Source organism: Hemicordylus capensis, chromosome 4 (genome assembly GCF_027244095.1).
Source record: "Hemicordylus capensis ecotype Gifberg chromosome 4, rHemCap1.1.pri, whole genome shotgun sequence".
NCBI classification, from domain to species: Eukaryota; Metazoa; Chordata; class Lepidosauria; order Squamata; family Cordylidae; genus Hemicordylus; species Hemicordylus capensis.
This window is the reverse complement of record NC_069660.1, coordinates 179068462-179093109: the sequence shown is the minus strand read 5'-3', so window position 1 is coordinate 179093109 and position 24648 is coordinate 179068462. Positions and strand designations below refer to the sequence as shown.

The 24648-nt window shown below is 44.5% G+C and overlaps 1 protein-coding gene across 4 annotated transcripts in view; it reads left to right on the top strand.

Moving 5' to 3' along the window:
- Positions 1-846: 846 nt before the first annotated feature.
- The window catches only part of ADAMTS16 (ADAM metallopeptidase with thrombospondin type 1 motif 16), a 119212-nt gene continuing 95410 nt past the window's right edge, over positions 847-24648 (top strand). The window contains exons 1-6 of one of the 4 annotated variants that reach the window (XM_053250585.1): positions 852-996; positions 1318-1504; positions 1770-1869; positions 7252-7577; positions 16974-17241; positions 20689-20888. In XM_053250585.1, coding sequence (XP_053106560.1) covers positions 1451-1504; positions 1770-1869; positions 7252-7577; positions 16974-17241; positions 20689-20888 — 948 coding nt within the window. In that variant the 5' untranslated portion in view covers positions 852-996; positions 1318-1450. Of the gene's footprint in view, positions 1505-1769; positions 1870-7251; positions 7578-13372; positions 13448-16973; positions 17246-20688; positions 20889-24648 lie in introns of those variants that run through there. The other 3 variants (XM_053250586.1, XM_053250588.1, XM_053250587.1) reach the window with 3 other exon arrangements.

Below are 24648 nucleotides of genomic sequence, written 5' to 3'. Positions count from 1 at the left end.
GATACTCCACACTGGACGTGGGATGATTGCACCCTTACTGTACCATCATCTTGGTTTAGAAAGATCCACCAGAAAGGTCCACATATACCTGCATGCAAGAATCTCTGCACACTCACCTGTGGAACAGGTTATTTGTCCTGGGTTGGGGATCCCAAAAGGCAGCCATAAAGAGGGGAGGTCAACTGCATAAGTATAGGAAACTCTTCATCAATCCCCAGTATATGGGGACTCAATAGTCAGACCTTGATGGTAGAATGAACTATGTACTTCAGGCTGGAGGTGCAGTGATGCTGTTAATGCTTCTCTTCATTTAATATATATATAGATAGATATAGATATAGATATAGATATAGATATAGATATATCTGCAAGTAAAACAATAGCATATTCGATCTTGGCTTGATTTCTGCTGCACTAGCCTCTGTCTGGCAGATACTGTGCATCCATTTCCAATACACACAGAGAGAAAGGGAACACAGCCTGAAGTCATACAGACCATTCTACAGTTCAGAACTCTACGACCTCATTCTGCTCCATCTGTAAACCCAAGCTTTTTAGTGATGGAAAAATGCACTCTGCACTTGATCAAGAACATCTTCACCTAGTCCAGAGATTTTAATTATAAACCACCCAGAGACACAAGTTTGGGGAGGTATAGAAATATTTTAAATAAAATAAAATAAAATAAAATAAAATATTGCCTGTGATCTATTCCACGGTGAAGTTCTGGCCCTGAAAACAGGTGCCCAGACTGAGCTCTCTCTGCCAACCCTGGCCATTGGCCAACTGCTCTCTTTTGCACTTGCCTTTGCACAGATGTGATTGTTCCCGCCTCTTTTGCCCTGGGAGGACAAAGGGAGAGATCAATGAGGAGGAGAGCAATATCCCGCCCACTCGCATCTCCTTCGCAGCCGGCGCGTTTTTCATGCTTGGACAGCAGCAGCAGCAGCGAGAGCCGGCGGCCTGCAAGACAGGGAGTGTGGGAGGCGGCCGCAGGTGCTGGGCGGGACGGAACAGGCTGTCACTCAGCAGGAGTGGCCGGCCGGCTGCCCGTCTGTGTTGGAAACAGAGGCTGCTGCTGCTGCAGGAGCTCACATGGGACGCCTGGGCATGGAGAGCTGCACCTGGCGCGCCAAGCAACCTCGCTTGCTCTGCCTTCCTGGGAGAGGTTCCCTTTAACCACTGGGTGTCCTTCCCACTGGACTGGGCCGGCAGCAGCAGCAGAAGCGGCGGCGGCGGCAGAGTGGGGGAATCCGTTCCTTTATGTCATGACTTCGTGTTAGGTTGCCGCTTCACAGCCTCTCTTACTCCCCGCAGGGCATGCAGGTCCCTGCCACCGTGGAAGCGGGCGCCACTTCCTCTCCCAAGCCGGGAGCCAGCCTCCCTCCGTCCGCCTGGTTCCGTCGCTAGGGGCTGTTAATTTGCAGCTCTCTGCTTTGCGGGAGGGAGGATGTATTCAAGCAGTTTAGCGGTGCTGTGGCTTCTCTTTGAAATACAGTTCAAGGTACGTTCTCCTAAAGTGAGGGTGTTCAAGCTCCCATCGTCCTCCTCCAGCTTGGATTGCATTAATTGCGTCTTTGCAAATGTCTTGCTCTCCCCCCTCCCCCCAGGAATATTATTCTAAATCTAAATAAAGCTGTTTTGCACCTTTCTCTTCTTCAGCTTTGATTGCATTAATGGCCTCTTGGCACGTTACATATTCCTTCAGAGACATTGACTTCAATAAAGCATTTTTGTTTTTGTTTTTTGTTTTTTAATTTTATTTCCAGTATGCACCTGTGGCATGTGTGGGTCAAACTGTGGTTGCGAGCCAGCCCTTCCTCCTTCCCTCCTTGCACTCAGAGTTGCTGGACTTCACGGACAACAGTGGTAAGTCAGCAGAACTCTGAATAATTCCCACAGCTTCCAAATCATATAAACCCTTGGACTGAATTTTATAAACAAGGGTCATAGTATGTGTGGTGTTTGTTTCAATGATACATCAGTATCATTGCCTTTCTTATAATTAGATACATATGTCCACTAACATTACTGACAGGACTTGTAGCGTGTAAACCTCTATGCATGTTTACTTGAAAGCAAGTCCCACTGTCTTAGTGGTGCTTACTCCCAGGTAAGAATTGCAGCCTTACTGTGCTAAGGAAGCACTGTGATAAGGAAACTCAGAACTTCTGGCTGAGGTATCATATTAACCTAATGCATGAGTATACCAATTGCACATCTTCTGGGTGTCTCAGGGTGTTGTGAAGCTTGGCTTGCAAATCTTCAAATTCTTAAGCTTGTATCTTAAAGCATGCTTGTTTGGAAGTAAGTTCCATGAGAAACAATGAGAACTGCATCTAAGTAAAGGCTGCAGTCCTATACACACTAGCCCAGTGAACACATTTACCCAGGACTGACTTCTGAGTAAACATGCATAGGTCTGGGCTGCATGGCTCAAATTCAGTGTGGATTCAGATAACAGCATTGTTAAGTATATTGAGCATAAGAGAAAAACCAGTTAAATGAAGCTTCTGCAGTCCTAAATGCATTTGGCGGATGGGGAGTCCCATTGAATTCAGTAAGACTAACTTTCAAATAAATATGCTTAGTATTGTGCTGTAAAAAACACCCTACTCTTAATTTAACTTGGTATTTTGGAATAGTTGTAATTGGAAAGTGTGGGTTATATCTGATGTCTTGCTTTGGGTCTATGTTAATTGATTTCTGCACGCACATAATGTGAAGGCTATTCCAGTGTAGCTTTCTTAAATTAAACTGATATATTTGTTACTGGATTTCTTCCAGTCTGGAGTTGCTGCCCTGCAACTTAAAACCTAACAATAATAACTTAATGGATGAGGAAATAACACCCACACACATTCAAGCTAATGAATAACTGTTGCCCTCAGTGAGGTCTTGCTGCATGGTGATAGTAGCCCAGTAAAGATCAGAGCCAACCAGTGATTTGTTCTGTTATTGCCTTGCAAACATTTAAGTATAGCTGGAAGTCAAAACTGAGGCTTATTAACTGCCTGAATAATGTTATATACATAATCTACACCCTTTTTCCATAATCATGACAAGAGGAAGTTCAGCTTTTTATTAGGCACATAAAACATCCAGATGCTTCATACCTGACTGGAATGATTCCATTCTGTAACACTATCATAAAAATATATTGCTATAGGAAGTTGTGCATGTGGAGATAAGAAGGAACACTAGAGGGTGCTAAATGTGAACATTACTATCCACAGCATTCAATGAAAGCCTCCTTTGAATTAAAATGGGTAATGTCTTGTTAATTTCACTAGGAACTTTATTTGAGATGTTTTGGAGGTAGCATTAAACATCTTTGCAAAAACTGCTATTCTTTGTAGTTTGAAATTAGATGTGGTAGTAAACATTTGGCTGCTGCCAAAAATTGAGCCACTGTGCATTTATTTCTCCCTTACATGTCTGTAACACTGAGTTAGTCTTACCCAAGTCCTAGCATGACAGCATGACATGTTTCCCACTGCTGTTAAGATTGTGTTGAATGTTATCTGTACTGAAAGTACAGTTTCAAAATTGTAAGGAAACTGCATCTGCTTTTTCATTTCTGGAAAAAAAAGTAATATGATGCAAATGCCTGTTGGCCCCAGAGATCTGTTTAAGGCCTTTCTTTTGACATTGAAGAGAATGGAGCTCCTTCTGTTTGCACGGTGCTCAGCAAGGGCATACTTGAATCTTTGGGTTAAAGTGAAAGGTGTCTAATCTCATGCTTTTGGTTGGACTGAGTAGCAAAATTGAGTGGCTATTTTAGGAACATAGGAAACTGCCATATACTGAGTCAGACCATTGGTCTATCTAGCTCAGTATTGTCTTACACACTGGCAGCGGCATCTCCAAGGTTGCAGGCAGGAATCTCTCTCAGCCCTGTCTTGGAGAAGCCAGGGAGGGAACTTGAAACCTTCTGCTCTTCCCAGAACGGCTTCATTCCCTGAGGGGAATATCTTGCAGTGCTCACACATCAAGTCTCCCATTCATATGCAACCAGGGTGGACCCTGCTTAGCTATGGGGACAAGTCATGCTTGCTACCACAAGACCAGAAGGCTGCTAAAAAGTCACTGGGTGACATCCTGACTAATGATCCACCAGTGCAATGAGAGAAGTGCCAGTGCTTCAGAACAGTTCCAGACTAACACTGCACCAGAATATGTGTGTGTGTGTGTGTGTGTGTGTGTGTGTGTGTGAATTTTAGCAGCTTCAATTTCCCTTGAAGCCCTCTTCGTCACCTAAAAATATGTCTCTGTGGGCTGCATGATCCTCGAGGACATATTTTTGGGTGGCACAGAGCACTTCCTGCGGAAAGGGAGGTTGTCAAAAATTTTCCCCTTACTGTTATGAAGCTGAGTTAATTGAACTTTTCAGAAGCAACAGTGCTTCTTTCATTGCATCAGTGCTTCATTAGTTAGGATATCAGTCACTGTTCTGAGTTACTCAGCTTCATTTTTGTCACCTCATTACTGTTTCTGGTCTGATAATATTACAGCACCCATGGAAAATACATGCAGAGAGGAAAACATAAAAACTGCTATATCGGCCAGTGGCACTGCTCTTTGGTTAGGGGGTTGAGATTAGTCAGTATAATTGGTTAATTGGGTAAATGTCAAATACTTAATGACTGTGAAACAAAAGGAAATCAGGTGGCCACTAATCATGTGATGCCTGCTCACACAAGCAACAAATGAGGCAGCAAACCTGTTTCCTGGCTGTGCCTTTTCAGACTGCAGGTTGAATGCTCTTCCATACCAAATAAAAAATAAATTCCATTCACACAGGAAACTGGCATGTTAGAGAGAAGATTAAGACAAGTTGAGCAGAGAATTGGCAGGGGGAAGCATTGCTTAACTCCCTCCTCCTTTTTTCTGCTCAAAATTGCTCCCTTCTGTTGCTTTCTCCCCATAGAGAAAGAGGTACCTCATATATTTTACTGTGGGTGGCGAAACAGCTTGGAGAAGGGTGATTCTGAGCAGGCAAACAGCAAGAAGAGAAAAAGCGAAGCACCCCTCCTCCCTCTGCCTTCACCCCACTGGTCCTCCCCTTAGTCTAAAGCCATCCACATATGCTTTGCATGATAAAAAGCTCTCTGGAAAAACAGACAAGGAACTTCATATAATGCATTGTTTCCTCTTAATCTTGAAGGTACCACAGGGCGCTTTGTAGTTCTTGTTATCACAGACTAATGGGTCTATCCCTTGGAATGAAAAGCTTTCTGTGAGGCAGCTCTAGCCATTCAGAGGCAGCTGTCCCTAGCTTCCAGACATGTGGTAAGCAAAGTTATACCATGCTTCCCCTGGACTTCCAAGTATTTGCAGAAATTTGGTAATATTCATGTCGTCATGCAGACAGGCACTGCAGATGACTGCTGTGTGATTCCTTGCAGAACAAGGTTTTGAGAAGACATGCATCATGTGACACTGCCTTGTCTTCCTTTTGCTGAGGAATGGGTTTTGCAGCACAGTTATCTGCACAATGTTCAAGAAAAAACATTCTTAACCATTTTTTAGAAATGTATTTCATATTATGTCAGAATGCTGCTAATCATACAACCTATGAGGAAAATGTTCTGTAAATGTAATATTTCTTTAAACATATTGGGCGAGCTAAGGACTTAGCGTTGTGAAGGTAAAACTAAACATGAGCATCCTGAACTCCTTGGAAGAAAGGCAGAATAATAGATAACTGATCACTTCTGTTAAAGGATTCTTCCTTCTTCGGCTTCAACTACTCTTTCTGTCCCTGGCTCATTAATACAGTGGGATCATTCACACAATCAAAAAGTATGTTCTACCTGGGTTTGAGAGCTGTGTGTGCTCCCAATTTTCCTTTGTGTAGAAGTAAGTAAGAGGAAAATCTGGGTAGAAGTAATTGAGGTCATTCATACAATAAAAAACCGAGCCAAGCTATGCTGGTCTATGACCATAATAAAGATGATTGATTGCCCAAGCCAAGCCTGGTGCTTTGGTGCCAAACCCTGCACTGAAGCCCAGCTCTTTGGGATTGTGTGTCAACACAAGCTGCTTGCAGCTCGCGCTGACTCAGAAATTGGTGCCTAGAGTGCCCATCCCCTGCGGGAATCCCCCAGTGCACTGCACTTGGCACGCAGTGCACTGTGGGATAGGGGTGTGCACGGAACCGCAGAGCTGCGGTCCGGCACTGTGGGGTGGGTTCCTTTAAGGCATTCTGCCACTCTGTATGTGGGGGGAAGTCGCATGGAAGCCGGAAGTGAGGGTTGCCTGGGCTCGTCGGCACGTCCTCCCTGGCAGAGCTGTTCTCTCACTCAGTGGCTGCTGGGCGACGGCGGCTCAGGATGGGGGAGCCGCCGGGCGGAGAGGCACCAGAGTGGAGGCCGGCTCGGTGCTGTGCAGGCTTCTTCTCCTTCGGCATTACCATGGGCACTGGGGAGCAGTGATTACTTTTTAAACCGTGAGTCCCAGCAACAGGATCTTCGCGCGGCTGGCGGCATTGCAGAGGGACAAGGGGCGGCAGGGAAGTATCCTGCCGCCCCAATTATTACAGTAAATATGCGCGCTGGAGGGGGGCAAGCGGCGGGAGGGGTAAGTAAACCCTCCCCGCCCTTAAAGGAACCCCCTCCACCCGGACCGGACAGGCCAGGTCCGAACCGGTCCGGACCGGTCCAGACCCATCCCTACTGTGGGATACTGGGGATTTTGTGGGAGCGTGAAGCTCCCACAAGGTAAGCAATGATGATCTCGGGGAAAAGGAAAAGTTTGGGAAGCTTTCCCCCTACCCACCTGGTAGGTCATGTGAAATTAAGAGATAAACCTAGGTAGAAGTGATTGTGTGGAAGCAAGGTAGGAGGAAAAGTGATTGCTTCCATGCAATCGCTTCTACCCGGGTTTCCTCTTACCTTGCTTCCACAAAACCAAAAATTGAGTGCACACACAGATCCCAAAGCCAGGTAGACCACAATTTTTGATTGTGTAGATGACCTCAAAATGTTATAGCTCAGAGCTGAGAAGTCCTCAGTTCTAATTTTGCCTCTGCTATGGACTCAGTCAGTGGCTTTAGGCAAGCCACTGTTTCTCAGTCTCAGGCATATGAGTAACTTATCTGCCATATGCCACTGATCTGAAGTAGTTCTCTGGATCTCAGCCAAAGCAAACACAGTTGCAGTGGCCAGCTTGCAAACTGAAGTGTGTGTTTTATGCCTACGTATGTCCATGTCATTGTGCATTCTGACTCTGTATCTCTACTCATTACAGAATATGATATTGTGACGGCATATGAAGTAGACCAAAATGGGGAGTATGTGAGTCATGCAATTGCACACCATGAAAGGAGGAAGAGATCGACTTCAGGGGGAGGAGCTGACTTGCTACATCTTCATTTCCATGGGTTTGGTCATCACTTCCAGCTCGACCTTAAGACTTCAAATTTTCTTGTTGCCCCTGGATTTACAATACAAACACTGGGCAAAGGGAGAACCAAGTCAATACACACCTACCCAGTAGAAGACTTTTGCTTTTATCAAGGTGTCTTACGATTGCACAAAAACTCATCTGTAGCACTTTCAACATGTGGAGGTTTGGTAAGTAAAATTGCAGCAAGTGCAGCACTGTGTGAAAGATTGTTCTTTAAGATTGGCTGCCAAATTTTGGTTCATGTGAAATTCAGATAGGATGTGGAGAGTCTTGCTCATGTGAAACATCTGTGGGAATTTCAATATAAGGGAGCGTCACTTGTGTTTTAAAGTGTACATGTAAAGTTTTTTATGTGTAATGCAGAAATGCAACCAAGAAATGCATTCTTTACCACCACATGTATAGTATACCGTGATGTATTGGTACCTGTACATCTTACCTGTTAATATTAGACTGGGTGATAAGGGAGCATGTTGGTAGATACATAGCCTCATGTTAAGGGTGACCAAGACATGCCCAAAAATGTTAGTTTGGGGGGCAGATCCCAGACCTCTCCCCAGAACCAAATGCCACTCCTGAAGAAGCAGAGAACACATACACTTTGCAGCCACAGAATGCTCAAACAATGGTTCTGACAGGAGGTTATTTTCCTTCTGTCAATCAACAGGGCACAGCCAATAACAGTGGAGGTTTGGAGTGAAGAACATAAGGAAAGCCCTTTTGGATCAGGCCCAAGGTCCATCTAGTCCAGCATCCCATTTCACACAGTGGCCCAAAAGATGCCTCTGGGAAACCCACAGGCAAGAGCTGAGGGCATACCCCCTCTCCCATTGTTACTCCCTTGCAACTGATATTTAGAGGCATCTTGCCTCTGAGGCTGGCCTGTAGCCCTCCGACTAGTAGCCATTGATAGATCTGTCCTTCATGAATTTTTCTAAACCCCTCTTGAAGCCATCCAGCCTGGTGGCTGTCACCACATCTTGTGGCGAGAATTCCATAGGTTGATTATGTGTTGTATGGGAAAACTACTTCTTTTTGTCAGTCCTAAATTTCTTGGGAATCATGGGATAACTCTTGGATCTAATGTTATGTGAGAAGGATAAAAATTTATCTCTATCAACTTTCTCCACACCATGCGTGATTTTATAGACCTCTATCATGTCTCCCCTCAGTTGTCATTTTTCTAAACTAAAAAGCCCCAGGTGTTGTAGCCTTGCCTCATAAGGAAAGTGCCCTAGGGCCCTGATCATCTTGGTTATCCTCTTCTGCTGGACCTTTTTCAGTTCTACAATGTCCTGCTTAACTTATGGTGACCAGAACTGTACCCTGTACTCCAAATGTGACCACACCATAGTTTTATATAAGGGCATTATAATATTAGCAGTTTTATTTTCAAACCCTTTCCTAATGATTCGGGTATTCAGTATGCAATTGTCCTCTTTCACAGCTACCGCATATTGAATCAGCACTTTCAACGAGCTGTCCACCACGACCCCAAGATCCCTCTTCTGGTCAGTCAGACCCCATGACCGTATATGTGAAGTTGGGGTTCCCCCCCCAATATACATCACTTTACACGTGCTAACATTGAACTGCATTTGCCATTTTGTTGCTCACTTTGCCAGTTTGGAGAGATCCTTCTTGGAGCTCCTCACAATCTCTTTTCTATTTCACTACCCTAAATACGAGTTTGGTGTCATCTGCAAATCTGGCCACCTCACTGCTTACCCCCAACTTCTAGATAATTTATGAACACGTTAATGAGCATAGATCCCTGGGGGATCTCACTTCTTACTTTCCTCCATTTAGAGAACTGTCCATTTATACCTACAATCTATTTCCTGTCCTTCTACCAGTTACCAATCCACACATGAGCCTGTCCCCTTATCCCATGACTGCTAAGTTTTCTCAAGTCTTTGATAAGGAACTTTGTCAAAAGCTTTTGAAAATCCAGGTATACTATGTCAACTGGATCACCTTTATCCACACAACTGTTGACAAACTCAAAAGACTCCAAAAGGTTAGTGAGGTTATTTGCAGAAGCCATGCTGGTTCTCCTTCAGCATGGCCTGTTCTTCTATACGCTCAACAATATTATCCTTGAGAATGCTCTCCATTAATTTGCCCAGAACAGACGTTAAGCTATCCAGCCTGTAATTTCCCGGATCCCTTTTCGAAAATCAGTGTTACATTGGCTAATTTCCAGTCCTCTAGTACAGAGTCTGATTGTAGGGATAAATTATATAGTTTTGCAAGGAGTTTTGCAATTTCACATTTGAGTTCTTTAAGAACTCTTGGGTGGATGCCATCTGGCCATGGCTATCTTTTTGTTTTTAATTTTTTCCAGACAGTTTAGTACGTCATCTCTCATCACCTCTATCTGACTCAGCCCTTTGACCTGAGAAGCTTGGTTCAGGCACAGGTATATGCTCAGTATCCTCTGCTTTGAAGACAAATGCAAAGAACTGGTTTAGCTTCTCTGCAATCTCCATATCCTTCTTAATAATCCCTTTCATTCCCTCATAATCTAACAACCCAAATGCCTCTCTGGCAGGTTTCCTGCTTCTGATGTATTTAAAGAAGTCTTTTGTTATTCCCCTTGATGCTTTTAGCTAAATCTTCCTCAAAGTCTCTTTTCGCTTCCCTTAATGTCTCCTTATTTTTTTTTAACCAGAGTTTGTGTTCCTTTCTATTATCTTCATTTGGTTAAGCCTTCCAATTTCTGAAGAAAGTCTTGTTCCCCTTTATAGCTTCCTTGACTTGACTTGTTAGCCATGCTGGTATCCTCCTGGAATTGGTGGTACCTTTCTTCCTTTTTGGTATACATTTTAACTGGGCTTCTATTCTTGTGCTTTTAAATAAGCTCCATGCAAACTCTCCTGATTTTCCCTTTTAGTCTTATTTTCACCAAATTCCCCATTTTAGAGAAGTTTCCTCTTCTGAAATTCAAAGTGTCTGTGTTAGACTTCCTTGGTGATTCTCTCCTCACATGTATGCTGAATTTGATCACACTATGGTCACTGTTCTCTAAGGTTGCCTTCTCTCTGGTTGGTTCCATGATCAACTGTTCTAGTTTACAGTCATTCAGTGTGTCTAGAAATGTGGCCTCTTTGTCATTACCTGACTGTGAATCTACCCAGTCTTGTGGGTAATTGAAGTCACCCATTATTACAGCTCTGTCCCTCTGAAATGCCTCCATGATTTCCTTCTGCAACTCCCAGTCACTGTCAGCATTTTGATCAGGAGGGTGATAGCACATTTCTCTAGTAGCACATTTCCTTTCAGGTCTTGTATTGTAACCCACAGAGTTCCTGTGGAGGACTCCAGTCTTCATAGAAACATAGGAAGCTGCCATATACTGAGGCGATTCTCACAATGCAGAGAAACCGGGTTAAGGGAGCCCAGCCCAGTTTTTCCCCATCATGAGAACCACTGGCCTCTCGGGCGAGCCCGGTGGTTCAACAGCGGCTAGCCCACCTATGAACCCTCCCCTAAAATGAGGTTAGCATAACGAGCACTCTGCTAACTGCATTCCCCCGATCATGAGACACTGCGGCAACTCACGAGGAGACCTCCGACCAGGAGGATCCACACACACCCCGCCAGCCTTGGGGGATCTTTTCAGAATGCCCCACGCACTTGTACAGGGCATTCTGGGACTTCTGGGGGCACACCTACCGGCTCTGTGACGGAGCCAGTAGTTGTGTGGGCAGCTGATCCGGCCGCCCGGGACAGCTCCCTGCTTGGCTGTCGTGGGAGTGGGCAAAACCTGCTCTCCCTGCAGAGCCCGGTAAGGTTCTACACACTGCTTGTGTAGAGAGCCTCACTGAGTCAGACCATAGGTCAATCTTGCCCAGTATTGTCTACACAGACTGGCAGCGACTTCTCCAAGGTTTCAGCCAGGAATCTCTCTCAGCCCGATCTTAGAGATGCCAGGGAAGGAACTTGGAACCTAGATGCTCTTCCCAGAGCGGCTCCATCCCCTAAGGGGAATATCTTACAGTACTCACACTTCTATTCTGCCTTTCATATGCAACTGGGGCAGACCCTGCTTAGCTAAGGGGGCAAGTCATGCTTGCTACCACAAGACCAGTTCTCTTCCTTGAGTACTAGGAAGGACTCCTAGCTTGTGAGATTCTATTCCTCCTTTAATATACAGTGGTACTCCATCCCCAATTTGCCCCTCCCTGTCCTTTCTATAGAGCTTATATCCAGGAATAACCATGTCCCACTGGTTCTCACTGTTCCGCCATGTTTCTGTTATGCCCACTATATCTATGTTTTCATTAGCAACCAAGCACTCCAGCAGTCCCATCTTGGCAAGGAGGGTTCTGGCATTGGCATATAGGCACCTATATGCTGAATCTCTTACCTGTTGTGTGCTATCTTTCTTTTGGCCATTTTGTCTCTTTGACCGGCTAGCAAAATCCTTCTATCTGCTTTTTATCTGGTTCTTCTCTGTCCCCTTCTGGTTTATCTGAAGCATTTACACCCTGGCATCTTAAGGGATGGCATTTGCCAAACCAGATACTGCCCAGCTCCTGTTGGCTATCCCCCAGATGTAAGAGAGAAATAATTGGGAGAAAAGGAGGGAGCAAGTAAAACATCCCTAACTAGACACAAGCCAAGGGAAGGGAGCAGCAGAAGAAGCATAGAGGAGGACAGTAGAATATTGGGTATGTGAGTTGCACTCTTAGGAACATAGGAAGCTGCCGTATACTGAGTCAGACCATTGGTCCATCAAGCTCAGTATTGTCTACACAGACCAGCAGCCCCTTCTCCAAGGTTGCAGGCAGGAATCTCTCTCAGCCCTATCTTGGAGAAGCCAGGGAGGGAACTTGGAACCTTCTGCTCTTCCCAGAGGAGCTCCATCCCCTGAGGGGAATATCATATAGTGCTCACACTTCTAGTCTCCCTTTCATATGCAACCAGGGCAGACTCTGCTTAGCTAAGGGGACAAGTCATGCTTGCTACCACAAGACCAGCTCTCCTCTATTGTCTCACATGTCCTCCGCTTACACTTCCTCTTCTGCTCCTTTCTCTTGAGTCTTTGAAAAAACATGGAGGAGAGTGGTAGTGGCTAGCACCCCACCACTGGATGAGAACTGAGGGAGAAGGTGGGCCAGTTGAGATAGTTGGCTGTGGCAAACCAGTGGAGGTGACCACTCCAGGCAATATGCAATCTACCACCTCTGCCAATCTGCTGCCTGAGGTAACTTCCTCACTCAGCCTCATAAGAACCACTTGAATCCCAGACGTTCATGTCAGGTCTGATACCCATTCTGGTAATTATTCCACCTAATTGGAATCTGGGTTTTAGGTCCACCTTTCAGTTAGGATAGAACTCCCCTCTGCCTCTAGTAATTATATGTTTTTCCTGATATGGAAATTCCTGCTTTACGTTATCCTATTTTCCCTGCACTCCCACCTTCTGGTGAGTGTAGAATGATGCTAGTATCTGCAGCATGCTGGAACCCCTTTGTGCTGTGTTTTGTAAGTTGATATGGCAACACAATAACAAGTAGGAGGCTTTCTTTTAGAGGTAGAGTTTGGAGACCCAGAGAGCTGCTATATGCTTGACCCAGAGGGCAAACAAGTACTTGGCCTTACATTAGGAAACATAAAATCATAGTGGTTAGTGGTGGAAAAGACCTATTAGCTCATCCGGTCTCTTTTTTTGCCAGATTAGAATTGTTTCCTTTGGTTCAGTTTTTAGTCCTCTGATCAGTTTTTTTAAAACTCCCAGAAGAATAGGTAGCTGCCATGTCCCTCGTGCTTAATATTAAATAGATTTATGTATTATACTATTACATTCCTGTGGTTCTTTTTTTTTTAAGTCAGAATAAATGCTGCTTCTTGTACAATTGTGCCCTACATTAAAAGGAACTCAGGGCTTCCAGTGAAAGCAGCAGGCCTGTGTTGAGTATACTCCCCATATGTACTTCATGTCCTTCCTTTAGTAGACTGAGCATTCTCATACCAGCAGCACCAGTGATGTGAAGTGGGGGAAGGGAAACTCTCAGCATAATGATACAGGGTAAGTTGTAGCAGATATTAAGGACACTTTTGGCAGCAGCCTCCTATGTGTTTTTGCCCTTGTCTTCCAGTTAAACCTCTCAGCAGAATCCTCTCTTTTCATTGAAGATTTCTAATTTATCCTCTTTAGCTGTCACTTTGCTTGTGTTGAATGTATTTAACACAAGCCTGTAAAAACTGCACCAAAGAAGCCAAAGGCAGCCCACCAGCTGTGGGTAATGACATCAGGATTGGATAATGTATGCCAGAGACTACAAACTAGGGAGTGTGCTGCAATCATATATATTTTTTGTTTCACTTTTCCATTTGGTTTTGTTATTAAACACTTGTTTTGTTATTTGTTTGTTGAACTCACATGAATCTTAGCTATTATTTTAATCATTTTCATTATTTTTATTCCACCTCCAGTGGCTACCATTTTCACCCCAGAATATTCTGGACATTGCATCTTTACAAGGCACTCGGGTGGGGTGTGTGTGGCTGACACACATAAATGGTAGCTCTCACTGGTAGCTGCCGTGTCCCATCTTGCCTACTAGAACCCACGAGGTCCAACAGAAAGCCAAGCAGTCAAGGTTGCAGAACCCTGGAGAGTTCCACTTGCTCTGACAAAGGCCAGAAGAGGAATGAGGTCTCAATTTACTTCTAGGCTTAGACTACCCCTCTTAGGTTCTGCTCTCTGCCTGGAGAACAGAGAGATTTAAAGGGGCAACCCTCTGGCCTGTAGTCTTGCACTCTTCCGCTGCGCATAACATCCATCTTGGCCCATTGCTGGTGCTGCTATACAGGCTTGAAGGCGCATAAGGGAGTTGGGATGAAAGGGACCAGTTAATCAAGCTTAATGAGCATTGGCTCCAAGATCTCATTTCTGGGGTATCTGGCTCTAAGGTCTTCTTCCTGGTATCGGGACTTGGGGCTGGGTTCATGGCTGGCTTTTTCATCTTGACTCCTTCACCTCCCTCAGGGTCAGACTCATGAGCTATGGCTCAGGGTGGGGGTCATAACAGCGGTCACCTCCCCCCACCGCCTGAATGCTCGGAAACAACATAAGGTCTGGTGGGGCATTCTGAAGGGGGGAAATGATTGCGGCATTTTCTGTACCTCTTCTTAATGCCAGATCTGATTAATTGGGGGCAGATAAGTATGTCAGAAACAATTCATCCACAGCTATATGGGAGAATGAGCTGGAGAAGATAAGGAAGGCTCACATCTGCATATAAGTTCCACTGTTTAAAAACTTCCATTGGTTGCTTGAGAGGACAAGCGTTAGGATGGGCCAATCCAGAATGGCAGTTTGAGATCTAAATCTTGCACCCAGACTCCCCAAACCAAACTGGTTTTATTTCTAGCCAATCAAAGGAGCCTATGCAAGCTGTTCTGCCAGGACTGTCTTTATTTTTGATGCTATGATGCTATGAACTGTTCAAAATTGTGTTGTCTTTTTTAAAATGTCTCTATGAACCATAGTACACCTCTTCCTAACTGGTAGTTCAAAGTTAATTATGACCTCAACATTCTTCCAAGCTCTGTCCAGTGCAAACATAATACTAGTACTTCGTAAACCGTGGATTGCAAATCAGGAGTGCTCCAGTCTTGCCTCCTTCCCTCCCTGAAATGTTTCCCCTCTGCTTTTCCATATATGTTTGTGTGAGTAAGTGTATATTTTTTGTTTATAATTTTATTTAATATATGTACATTGCCTCAAACTTCCGTCTCTGGGCAGTTTACAGCAAAAACTGCCCCATGGTTTAAGCATTACATCTGCATCAGTGCTAACAGTGCTTGGAGTAAGCATAATACTACCTGCTCTCCCAACTATGCATAAGAAATTGGGCTCAGATGTTCTTCTTTCTTCTCTCCTCTCGTGCTACATTCTTCCTTCTCCATCAATTTAAGAACATTGAAAGATGCTTTCTGCCAAGTCAGGCCTTTGGTCCATCTAGCTCAGTACTATCTACACTGACTGGTAGTGGCTCTCCAAGGTTTGAGACAGAGGTTTTCCCCCAGCCCTACCTGGAGATGCCAGGGATTGAATTTTGGACCTTCTGCATGTAGAGCAGATGCTCTGCCTCTGAGCTGTGGCCCCATCCCTAGTTTCAGAGCTAACTATGGTTAGTGTTGTATCTGTGGCCACATTTGCACGTAACGTGGAACTGCAGTTGAATGGGCCTGTGGTTCCATGGATGTTATGTCCAAATGCAGGCAACCCAGGTTACGCATGGTGACAAAACCAAGAGTTCAGATTTGGAACTCCAGTCTGAACCCTCAGGTTGTAGTGAGTTTCATCGCCACAACCCGAAGTTCCAGGCAGACTGCGGCGGCACATCCGAATGTGGAACCGTAGGCTGCTTTGGGTGTTGAGGGAGGACGCTTCTCCTTCAACTCCAGTGTGATTGGCTATGCGAGCTGTCCTTCAGTAAAGACAGAAGCCCAAACATCCAGCTCCCTCGCCTCTCTGCAGTCTCGCTGGCTGCAGAGAGACTGCTCTCCAGTATGTCTGAATTTGGACGGGAGAGCGGGGGGAGGGGGCACGGAACTGCAGGTCCATTGGACCCGTGGTTCTGCATTACATGTGAAGGTGGCCACTGACTATTGCTGTCCAGAGATAATGTTAAACCACAGTTTGGAACTCTATTTACAACCATCATTTGGCATCATCAATGGTTAGAGAAAATGCTGGTCCAGACATAGTGCTATCTTTAGTTCTGAAAATGAAAAAAATAGATGAATGTCTGCTCAAGAGGGGAGAGGAAGGAATGTGTGAGCCCATGATTATTCCAGATCTTTTACCCATGGTTAAGAGCAATGCTACATCTGCACGAAGTATATATTCCTTCTAGGGTTTGCAAACCCTAGTTTCAAATTCATGAGTTAACATGAAAATCCTTATTAGTGTTAACTGTAATTCTCATCAGTGAAGAAACAAATACACCGGGGGAGTTCTCACAATTTTTTTTTTAAAGGCCATCTTAACAGAATATCCCAGTTGCCAAGCTGTGTATGCTTCCATGGAGCATGTAATGAGAACTCAGGATTTCCTCGCTGATCCCAGATTCGTACAATGACTGACCAATATTTAACCAGAATTGTTAGTCATAGATCTGAACTTGGCTGGTCGATCCTGTTAAATGTTGAGTGTTTGCAGCACTAATCTGGAATCTTCAAAAAATGTTCTCATGAGGCAACCCACAGGGAGTGCACATGACTCGACTGGGTTTTTTATAATCATGAGAACCCACCCACTGTGTTCGTGTAGATGAAGCACTAAACCATGTTTAAAACTGACAAGGGAAGGGAGTGGGAAATCTGCTTCAGAGAGTGGGGTGGGGAATCTATCCCCTAGGCTGGCTTCTGATTTACCAGTCATGGTTTGCAAGGAGTGAGAATGATGTCTGCACTGAACTGCTGTTTTCTAAAAACCACTGTGTAGCTTAAGATGTGGGTGAAAGCTCAGCATGGAAAGAGGGCTGAAAGAAGGGAAATGGGCAGCCAGTGGTCTTATTTTTAACTATGTTTTGTCTTTCTAGTCAGGCTTGATAAGGACACAGCAAGCTGATTACTTGCTGAAACCACTACCTCCAAGTATTGCACTTAAGCACAACTTCTCTGCTCCTCACCGCTCTCACGTACTGTATAAGAGATCTACTGAGCCTCAGCTGTCAATTGATAATGAGGTAACTGTGAATGAGAGTCAAAGGGAAGTGGATGGTCACAATAATGTTTTTCAAGAAACCCAGCACCATCGCAATTCTGGGCAGCAGCAAAAACGGCACTTTTGTGGGAGGCGCAAGAAATGTATGTAAGGACATAGTGTTTCCCCCCCTCCCTCCATGATTTATGCTCTCTGTGTAGCTGCTGTTAAGATGGTTCATTTGTGGTTCGGTTCAGCCTTTCTGATATAAGGGAATTTTTCCACTTCATTAGGACATGAAGTTAAGCTGAGAACCTTGTCTCCAAAGATGTTGTATTAAGGCTCAGGCTATGGTTAGGAGGAGATGTCTGCCTCCGCCAGTGTTCATATCAGCTATGCAAGCAAATACCTCTGATAGAATCTATAGTTCAAACCTGTTGCCACATCCTGAGTCAATTAGTGCTTCATTTTCAAAAGTTTTTTGTTCCTAGAGCTATTGCCACAAAGGACAGGTACTAACTACATGTCCTGTGGCGTTCCCTGACAGTATGAATGTTCACCTGCACTGTTCCCTCCAACAGGGATTTTCAGATGTCGTTCACTACAACTCCCAGCATCCTCAGCTGCAATGGCCTTTGGCTGAGAATTATGGGAACTGTAGTCAACAACATCTGGGATTTCCTGTTAGAGGGAACATTGGTCACCTGGATATACATTTCATAATGTATATGTACATTACCCAGAATGTTGGGGGGCAATATGCTAAATCATTGTAAACCGCTTAGAGAGCTTCCAGCTATAGAGCGGTATATAAATGTAAGTGCTATTGCTATTGCTATAATGTGCTTCATCCCACTCCTTGCCCTGCCTCTCCTCCATCACCAGTAACCAGTTTGGTTTTGTGCATATCTGCATTTTTGACAATCTCCACTTGAAATCTCTGGTTAGCTTATGCCCAAGTTAAGCATCTTTCAGTCCCATCAATTTTAACTGAAGCTTCTAAGAAAATGCCTTAATTTTGGCAATTTAAATTAGTGGGACTTAAAAGTGCTTCACCAGATGGGTACTGCCCCTTGTTTCCACTCTGTTTTGTTGGTGTTCTTTTCTTTTTGTTTTTTTGCAACATTGCATACCTCCTGGTTATTTTGCAGCCTCATGGTTCTTTTTTGCACAGCATAGGTACAAATGAGTGCCCACTGGTCTGTGTGCACATAACCCAAGCCCACTCCAGCAGTAGCTCACATGATAGGATTCATAATGTTCACCTCAATATGATAGGATTCATAATGTTCACCTCAAATGTAAGGCAAACACTATACCCACAAATTGTTCTCTGGCTCAGATTTTAATCCAAGGAAGAGAAGTCTACCCTTCCACTCTCCTATCCAGTCAGCCCCTAAACTCACTCCCTCCATCCCATTCACTGATCATGTCAGTGCTGGTTGAGGATACTGCATACAATGGCATGGTTATTTGGCAAAAATAGAATAAAATAATCCATAACCATTTGTATGTGTATGCATGCACTGATTAACCTGAATAGGCACTCTTAATTGTAAAAGTGCTGCTGAGAGGAAAATCTGTGCATGCGTACCAATGCATTTCTCATTCCCCATTTCTGCAAGTGGTAGAAAGTTCAGGAATAGGTTTACAAGGCTAGCTGTTTATTTGCAGGTTGCGCAGATGTCAAGCATGGATGAGGACAGGCAGTAGTAGTTCCAAAGCAGGATCAGTCCAGCATCCCCTTGATCTCTGAAGTTGCTTCTGCAAGCCAGAAGCCTCTTAGCAACCTTTTCCAGCCAGTGCTAATCCTCAAACACCTTTTTCTCATTCACTGGCAAAGTTCAAAATTGCATTTCCTTAGGCCTCACTCAAGCAGGTGTGGATTTTATGCACATTCCAGTGGCTTGAAGTAATCATTGGTCATCAAATGCAATTAATCAGCCCTCTATTCACAATGAAGCATCAGTGTTTCATGTGATTTGGATTATCTTGATGATGTCTGCTTAAAGTATTCTCTCTTTCTAGGTCCTGAGATTTCCACCATATTTCTCTTTTTGTCTTTAATGTCACTTTTAGTCAGAGTAGGTCTCTATTTAGTAGTGGTATTTGTGGTGGGGGCTGAATTTACTACTGTTCATAGCTGATATACAGAAGAAGGATATATCAATGTAACGACAGCAGCCTAACAGAACTAACAAACAGGGGCATATCTAGGGTAGGGCAGGCAGGGTACGTGCCCCGGGCACCACTTGAAGGGGGGCACCATTTTTTAATATATATATATTTTTTTAATGGCTGCCAAAAATAAAATGGCCACTGTACATGCTCAAATGTCCTCTGTGAAGCCTTAGGCCATGCCAGGCCTCTCAGAGGCCATTTGAACATGCATGGTGGCCATTTTGTTTTCAGCTGCCATTTTTTAAAAAAAGAATATTAAAAAATGATCACCACATATGCGCAAATGGTCCCTGTGAGGCCCTAGAGGCCAGTGGGGGAAGGGGGAACCTTTGCAGACCCCCCCATGGTCTTTAGGAAGCCCCCCGAAGGGGCTACAGGTATTTATTTTTATATATATATATATATATATATATATATATATATAATATAATCAGTGTCACTGTACACATATTCAGATATGTGACTTGTATTTTTCAACTGATATATGGTAAAATTATCTGAAAGATGGGTGTCAGCTGTTTGGACAGGGGGCACAATTTCAGTGCTTGCCCTAGGCACTATTTCCCCTAGATACGCCTCTGCGTAACAAACTACACTGATGCATTGCAAAAGGGGTACCCTTCACTTCCCCAGGCGGCCCTCTCTGACATCTGAAAATATGTGTGTGAGGGCTGCAAAACCCTCGGGGGGCATATTTTCAGATGGCAGAGAAGGCTTCCTGAGGAAGGGTTCAGTGCCAAAATTTGCCCCATCTCCAGCACACCAGTGGAGTTAGTTGGGAAGTGCTGTTTGGCTGCTCCTTTGCTGCACCTTGCTCTATATGTAAGCCCATGATTGTTGACCAAGAGCATGAAGGGGGACCCTTCCATTATTTGTACAGAAACTGTTCCTAAAGAGAAGCTAACAGTGCTCTGTGTGGGCCCAGGCAATGATGTCACCAGTCTGCATAGAAAACTGTTCTCCACTGTCCAGGAGCAGTGTTTGCCCCTTGTCGCTCAGCAGAAATGATCAAATAAGCAGTGGCCAAGTTTCTCCACAGGTAGCACCACATGTTCATATATATGCTTGTGAACATACAAACATATATTCTCTACTGAGTTGGATCTCTGATGGTCTGCTTTGACCTGTAGCAGCTCTCCAGTGTCTCAGGCAGAGGTCTTTTCCCAGTGCTGCCACCTAAGACCCTTTTAACTGAAGATGTTGCGGACCTAACCCACAACTTTCTACCTGCAAGCCATTTACTCTGCCACTGAGCTATGACTCCTTCTCATGGCCCTGTGGGAGTGACTTTTATGGGTGCTTTTTGTAATCTTGCTCAAGTATTGCTATTTGATTTGATTTGTTTTCTGACACACACACACACACACACACACACACACACACACACGCAACTTGGGTTTTACTCAGATCTCCCGCCTTGCTTCCTGCAGATATGCCCCAGCCTCCAAGTGGAGATACCTATATCTTACCTGATGAATATAAATACCTGCTGCGCAGCAAGCGATCTCTTCTGAAAGCCCACAAGAACAAGGAGCTGAATGTTGAGACTTTAGTGGTGGTTGACAAAAAGATGATGCATAACCATGGGCTGGACAATATTACTACTTATGTCCTGACAATACTTAATATGGTATGGCCATCTTTTTTTGTTTTTCTTTGAGACAAGTTGGGAAATTAAAATGTATATGCAATATTAAATTTTCACATTTTAGGCCTGTCCTGTCATCTCTTTGCGCCCCACCCCCCACAGTTTTACTGGGGTGAGATTATGATCATCTGACTTCTGTGCTCCTTCCCCGCATTGCAGCTAGTAGGGAAGTCAAATCCAATTGCTCTGCTTAACACCATTAGTCATCACAAATGGGGAAAAGAATCACATATCAGAAGGCATAATGCCACAGAGGGAGATACGGAGGTCATTTACATGACTGGGCAGGCAGGGGTAATGCTGGATATACTCACCTTCTCTCCCCCCGCCCCCCACCATGCTCCCAGATGCTTGGATGGAGGCTGGGATGACGTGTCCTGGCCTTGGGATATCCCACAATGCACACTATGTGACATGCACAATGCATTGGGGGGATTCCCCCAAAAGATGGGTGCTCTAGGAGCCCATTGTTGAGTTCACTAAACATAGCTCCAGTGAACACACAATGCTATAGCCCTTAACTCTGGCTAAGAGCCAGGTTAAGATCCCAGATGGTGCTGAGATCAGGCCTGATCCCGGCAGTTCTCATGCAACGCTTAACCCAGACTGGGCTTCCCTAGCCTGCGTTAGGGTGCGTGTGAGAATAGCCTCATAGCAGCCAGTGTGGTGTAGTGGTTAGAGTGCTGGACTAGGACTGGGGAGACCCGAGTTCAAATCCCCATTCAGCCATGAAACTAGCTGGGTGACTCTGGGCCAGTCACTTCTCTCTCAGCCTAACCTACTTCACAGGGTTGTTGTGAAAGAGAAACTCAAGTATGTAGTACACCGCTCTGGGCTCTTTGGAGGAAGAGCAGGATATAAATGTTTAAAGAATATATTATCGTTTCTTGCAAATGGTCCCCAGTGCATCATACCACAATTTGTGAAATGAACATATACCTAATAACTTGAGCAGTTGGGCAAACATGGCAACCTTATATGTTAGATGTCGCCTCATCAGATATCAAATAGCTGGTTTTCTAACAAGCTAATATTTCATTCTTATCAAAAATTACTTTGAAAAGCCTTTCCTGGGGGGATTGAATCAAGAACAATACCATATGTGCGTTCTTCTTGAGCACAAATGCATAACAGACAATCAGCAAGAACTTTAACATATCTCTTCTCCTAAATATAGTGAAGGCATCATTTGGAGTTGCAAAGCAGTACATGCTTTCCTCAGAGCATAAAGACATAACTCCACAAAATAATCAGGAGCACCAAAACTTAATTGTTCAAAACTGAGAAAACTGCATACAATGGCTGACATCTTGACTAATGAAGCTCATGGAGCTAATGAAGCTCATGGACAATTAAGGGCTGTGGGGACGTGACTGAGGCTAACGAACAACTCGCCCAGTCCTCCCCACAGTTGTTGTTTTCCCCTATGTGTTACACACACCGGTTGGCATTCTGACTAATGAAGCACATGGGTAATGAGTGACAGTGGGGACTGGGGCTCACGTGTGAGTCCCACAGTCCTCCACACATGCATGCTGTTAAACAAGTGGATGAAGCTTCCAAGTTTTGCCTGCACTCCAGAAGTCTATGGAAGAGAGGAAACCCATCGCTGAGGGTCAGCAACATGTATTTCCTCTCTTCCAGAGCACGGGCAGAGCTTGGAAGTTTCATCCCCTTGTGCGGAGGACTGTGGGACTTGCACATGAGCCCCAGTCCCCACTGTCACTCATTACCCATGTGCTTCATTAGTCAGAATGTCAACCAGTGTGTGTAACGCATAGGGGAAAATAACAACTGAACTGAAAGATCCTATTTAAATGAAATGCAGGATTTGCCTAAATCTGCAAGATAGGTAGGGCAGAGAGGGGCTCCTGCTTACCCTAAAATCCCAAGTGCAAAATATCTGATGAATAAGCCCTGTATTATGAGGAGAGGGTATATTAAAAGTCAAAAACCAGCCTCATGTTATTTAGGCTAAGAACCTTTCTAGCAACCTCTTGTACATATGTGTTTCAGAGGTAGTGTGTTGATATTAATAAAGTATCAGAATTGTACCACAGAGTCCTGGGTTCTAATAATCCCAACTCACCCCTGAAGCTCACAAGGTGAGCTTGGGCAAGTCGCTTGGAGGGTTGTTGTGAGAATCAAAGGAGGATAAGAGAGAACCCTGTCCTGAGCTCCTTGGAGGGCAGCAGCATAAAAACCTAATCATAACAAATGAAAGTGTGTTCTAGCAAAAACTTCAAAAGCTACATTGGTTGTAAACAGCAATTGCACCACCTATATTCTTAATGCTTTGATGTATCCTTGATTTAGTTAATGTTTAGTTTCCCTGAGCGATGAAATCTGTGAAAAAGGGATGTACAAAATTAATGAATCTCAAATGTTCTCCTTATGTTACACATTGTTTTTTCTTCTTGAGCACTGAAATGCAAACTTCACTCAAGCAAATAACATTTGTTTTTTAAAAGTGTATGAACATGATCTGGCAAAAGTTAAGCACATTTCAGGTCTGTTGTTAATGTCAGTGAGAGAGTGAAACAAGCATTTAGGACCAGCCCAACCACCAAAACAAACTAGAGAACTGCCTGGGGTGCCCAAATGCTAGAGAGTGCCAGTCTCACCTAGTGAATGTCTTGGAGAAAGAACTACTGCCTGCACTTTTGGAGGAAATGCAGAGAGGCACTTTTCCAGCTTGTTCACTTGCATTCCTGGGCACACAGTCAACTGGTCACCATCAGCCACCCAAGGCCCAGAAACTGTTGTAAAGGGGGAGGAGATATAAAGCAGTAGACGTTAAACATGAAAATGTGAACATAGTGTTGCAGTTGAATCTTGATCACATAGAGTACTTTTGTGATACTGCTCAGCAGAGGATAAATGCAAGAGCAGGCAGCAAACACACACACACTTGAGCAGATTCTTTACATACTTAGTACCCTCAATGAACATTGGCTAGATTATTCTGTATGTTTGAAAAAACTCCCAGAGCAGGGGTGTAGCTATAGTTGAGCAGATGGGTTCAAAGAACCCTTCTAAGGGCCCCTCAGCACCACTCCTCCCTGTTTTATTCATTATCTCCCTCACTCAGAGGGGCCATTGGGGAGGCAGGTGAACACATCCCCCTCTCCTCTAGTTATGCCCCTGTCCCAGCGGTTGACATCTGGGCTAATGCTGCACAGGCGTGCGGAGTTCTAGTCTATCACTGCTGTGTTGCATGAATGGGGGGTGGGGGCATGTTCAACATGACACTCTTCCCTCTGAAGCTCTATGTGCATCACAGAAATATGTCCCTGAGGGTCACATGACTCACAGGGACTTCTTTATGTGATGCACAGTGGGCTTCAGAGCACTGTTCCCTCTAAGGCGTGAGTGTGCCCACAAGTTTTTGGATGTCTGCTCAGTTCAACTGAGATCCCACTCAGGTTGAATCAAGAAGGCCTCATTCTGCTGCCCAGAACTAAACACATTCCACAGAGAGGTGAAAAAAATTAGAGGGACCATTGATTCAGAGGGAAGAGGAAATTGTCAGCAGTCACTCCTTGCCCCACTCACGTGACAGTGCAGCAGTAGTCTAGAACTGCATCCTGCTGCACCTATACGGTACTAGCCTGGATGTCGGTCAGTGCTTGCCAGAATCAGTTACTATAAATAAGCATTAGAGGCTAGTAAATGTGTCGTTGCATAAACTTTCATAGGCCAGAAGCCCTCTATGTCAGATGTTTTCTTGGAGGATCAAAAG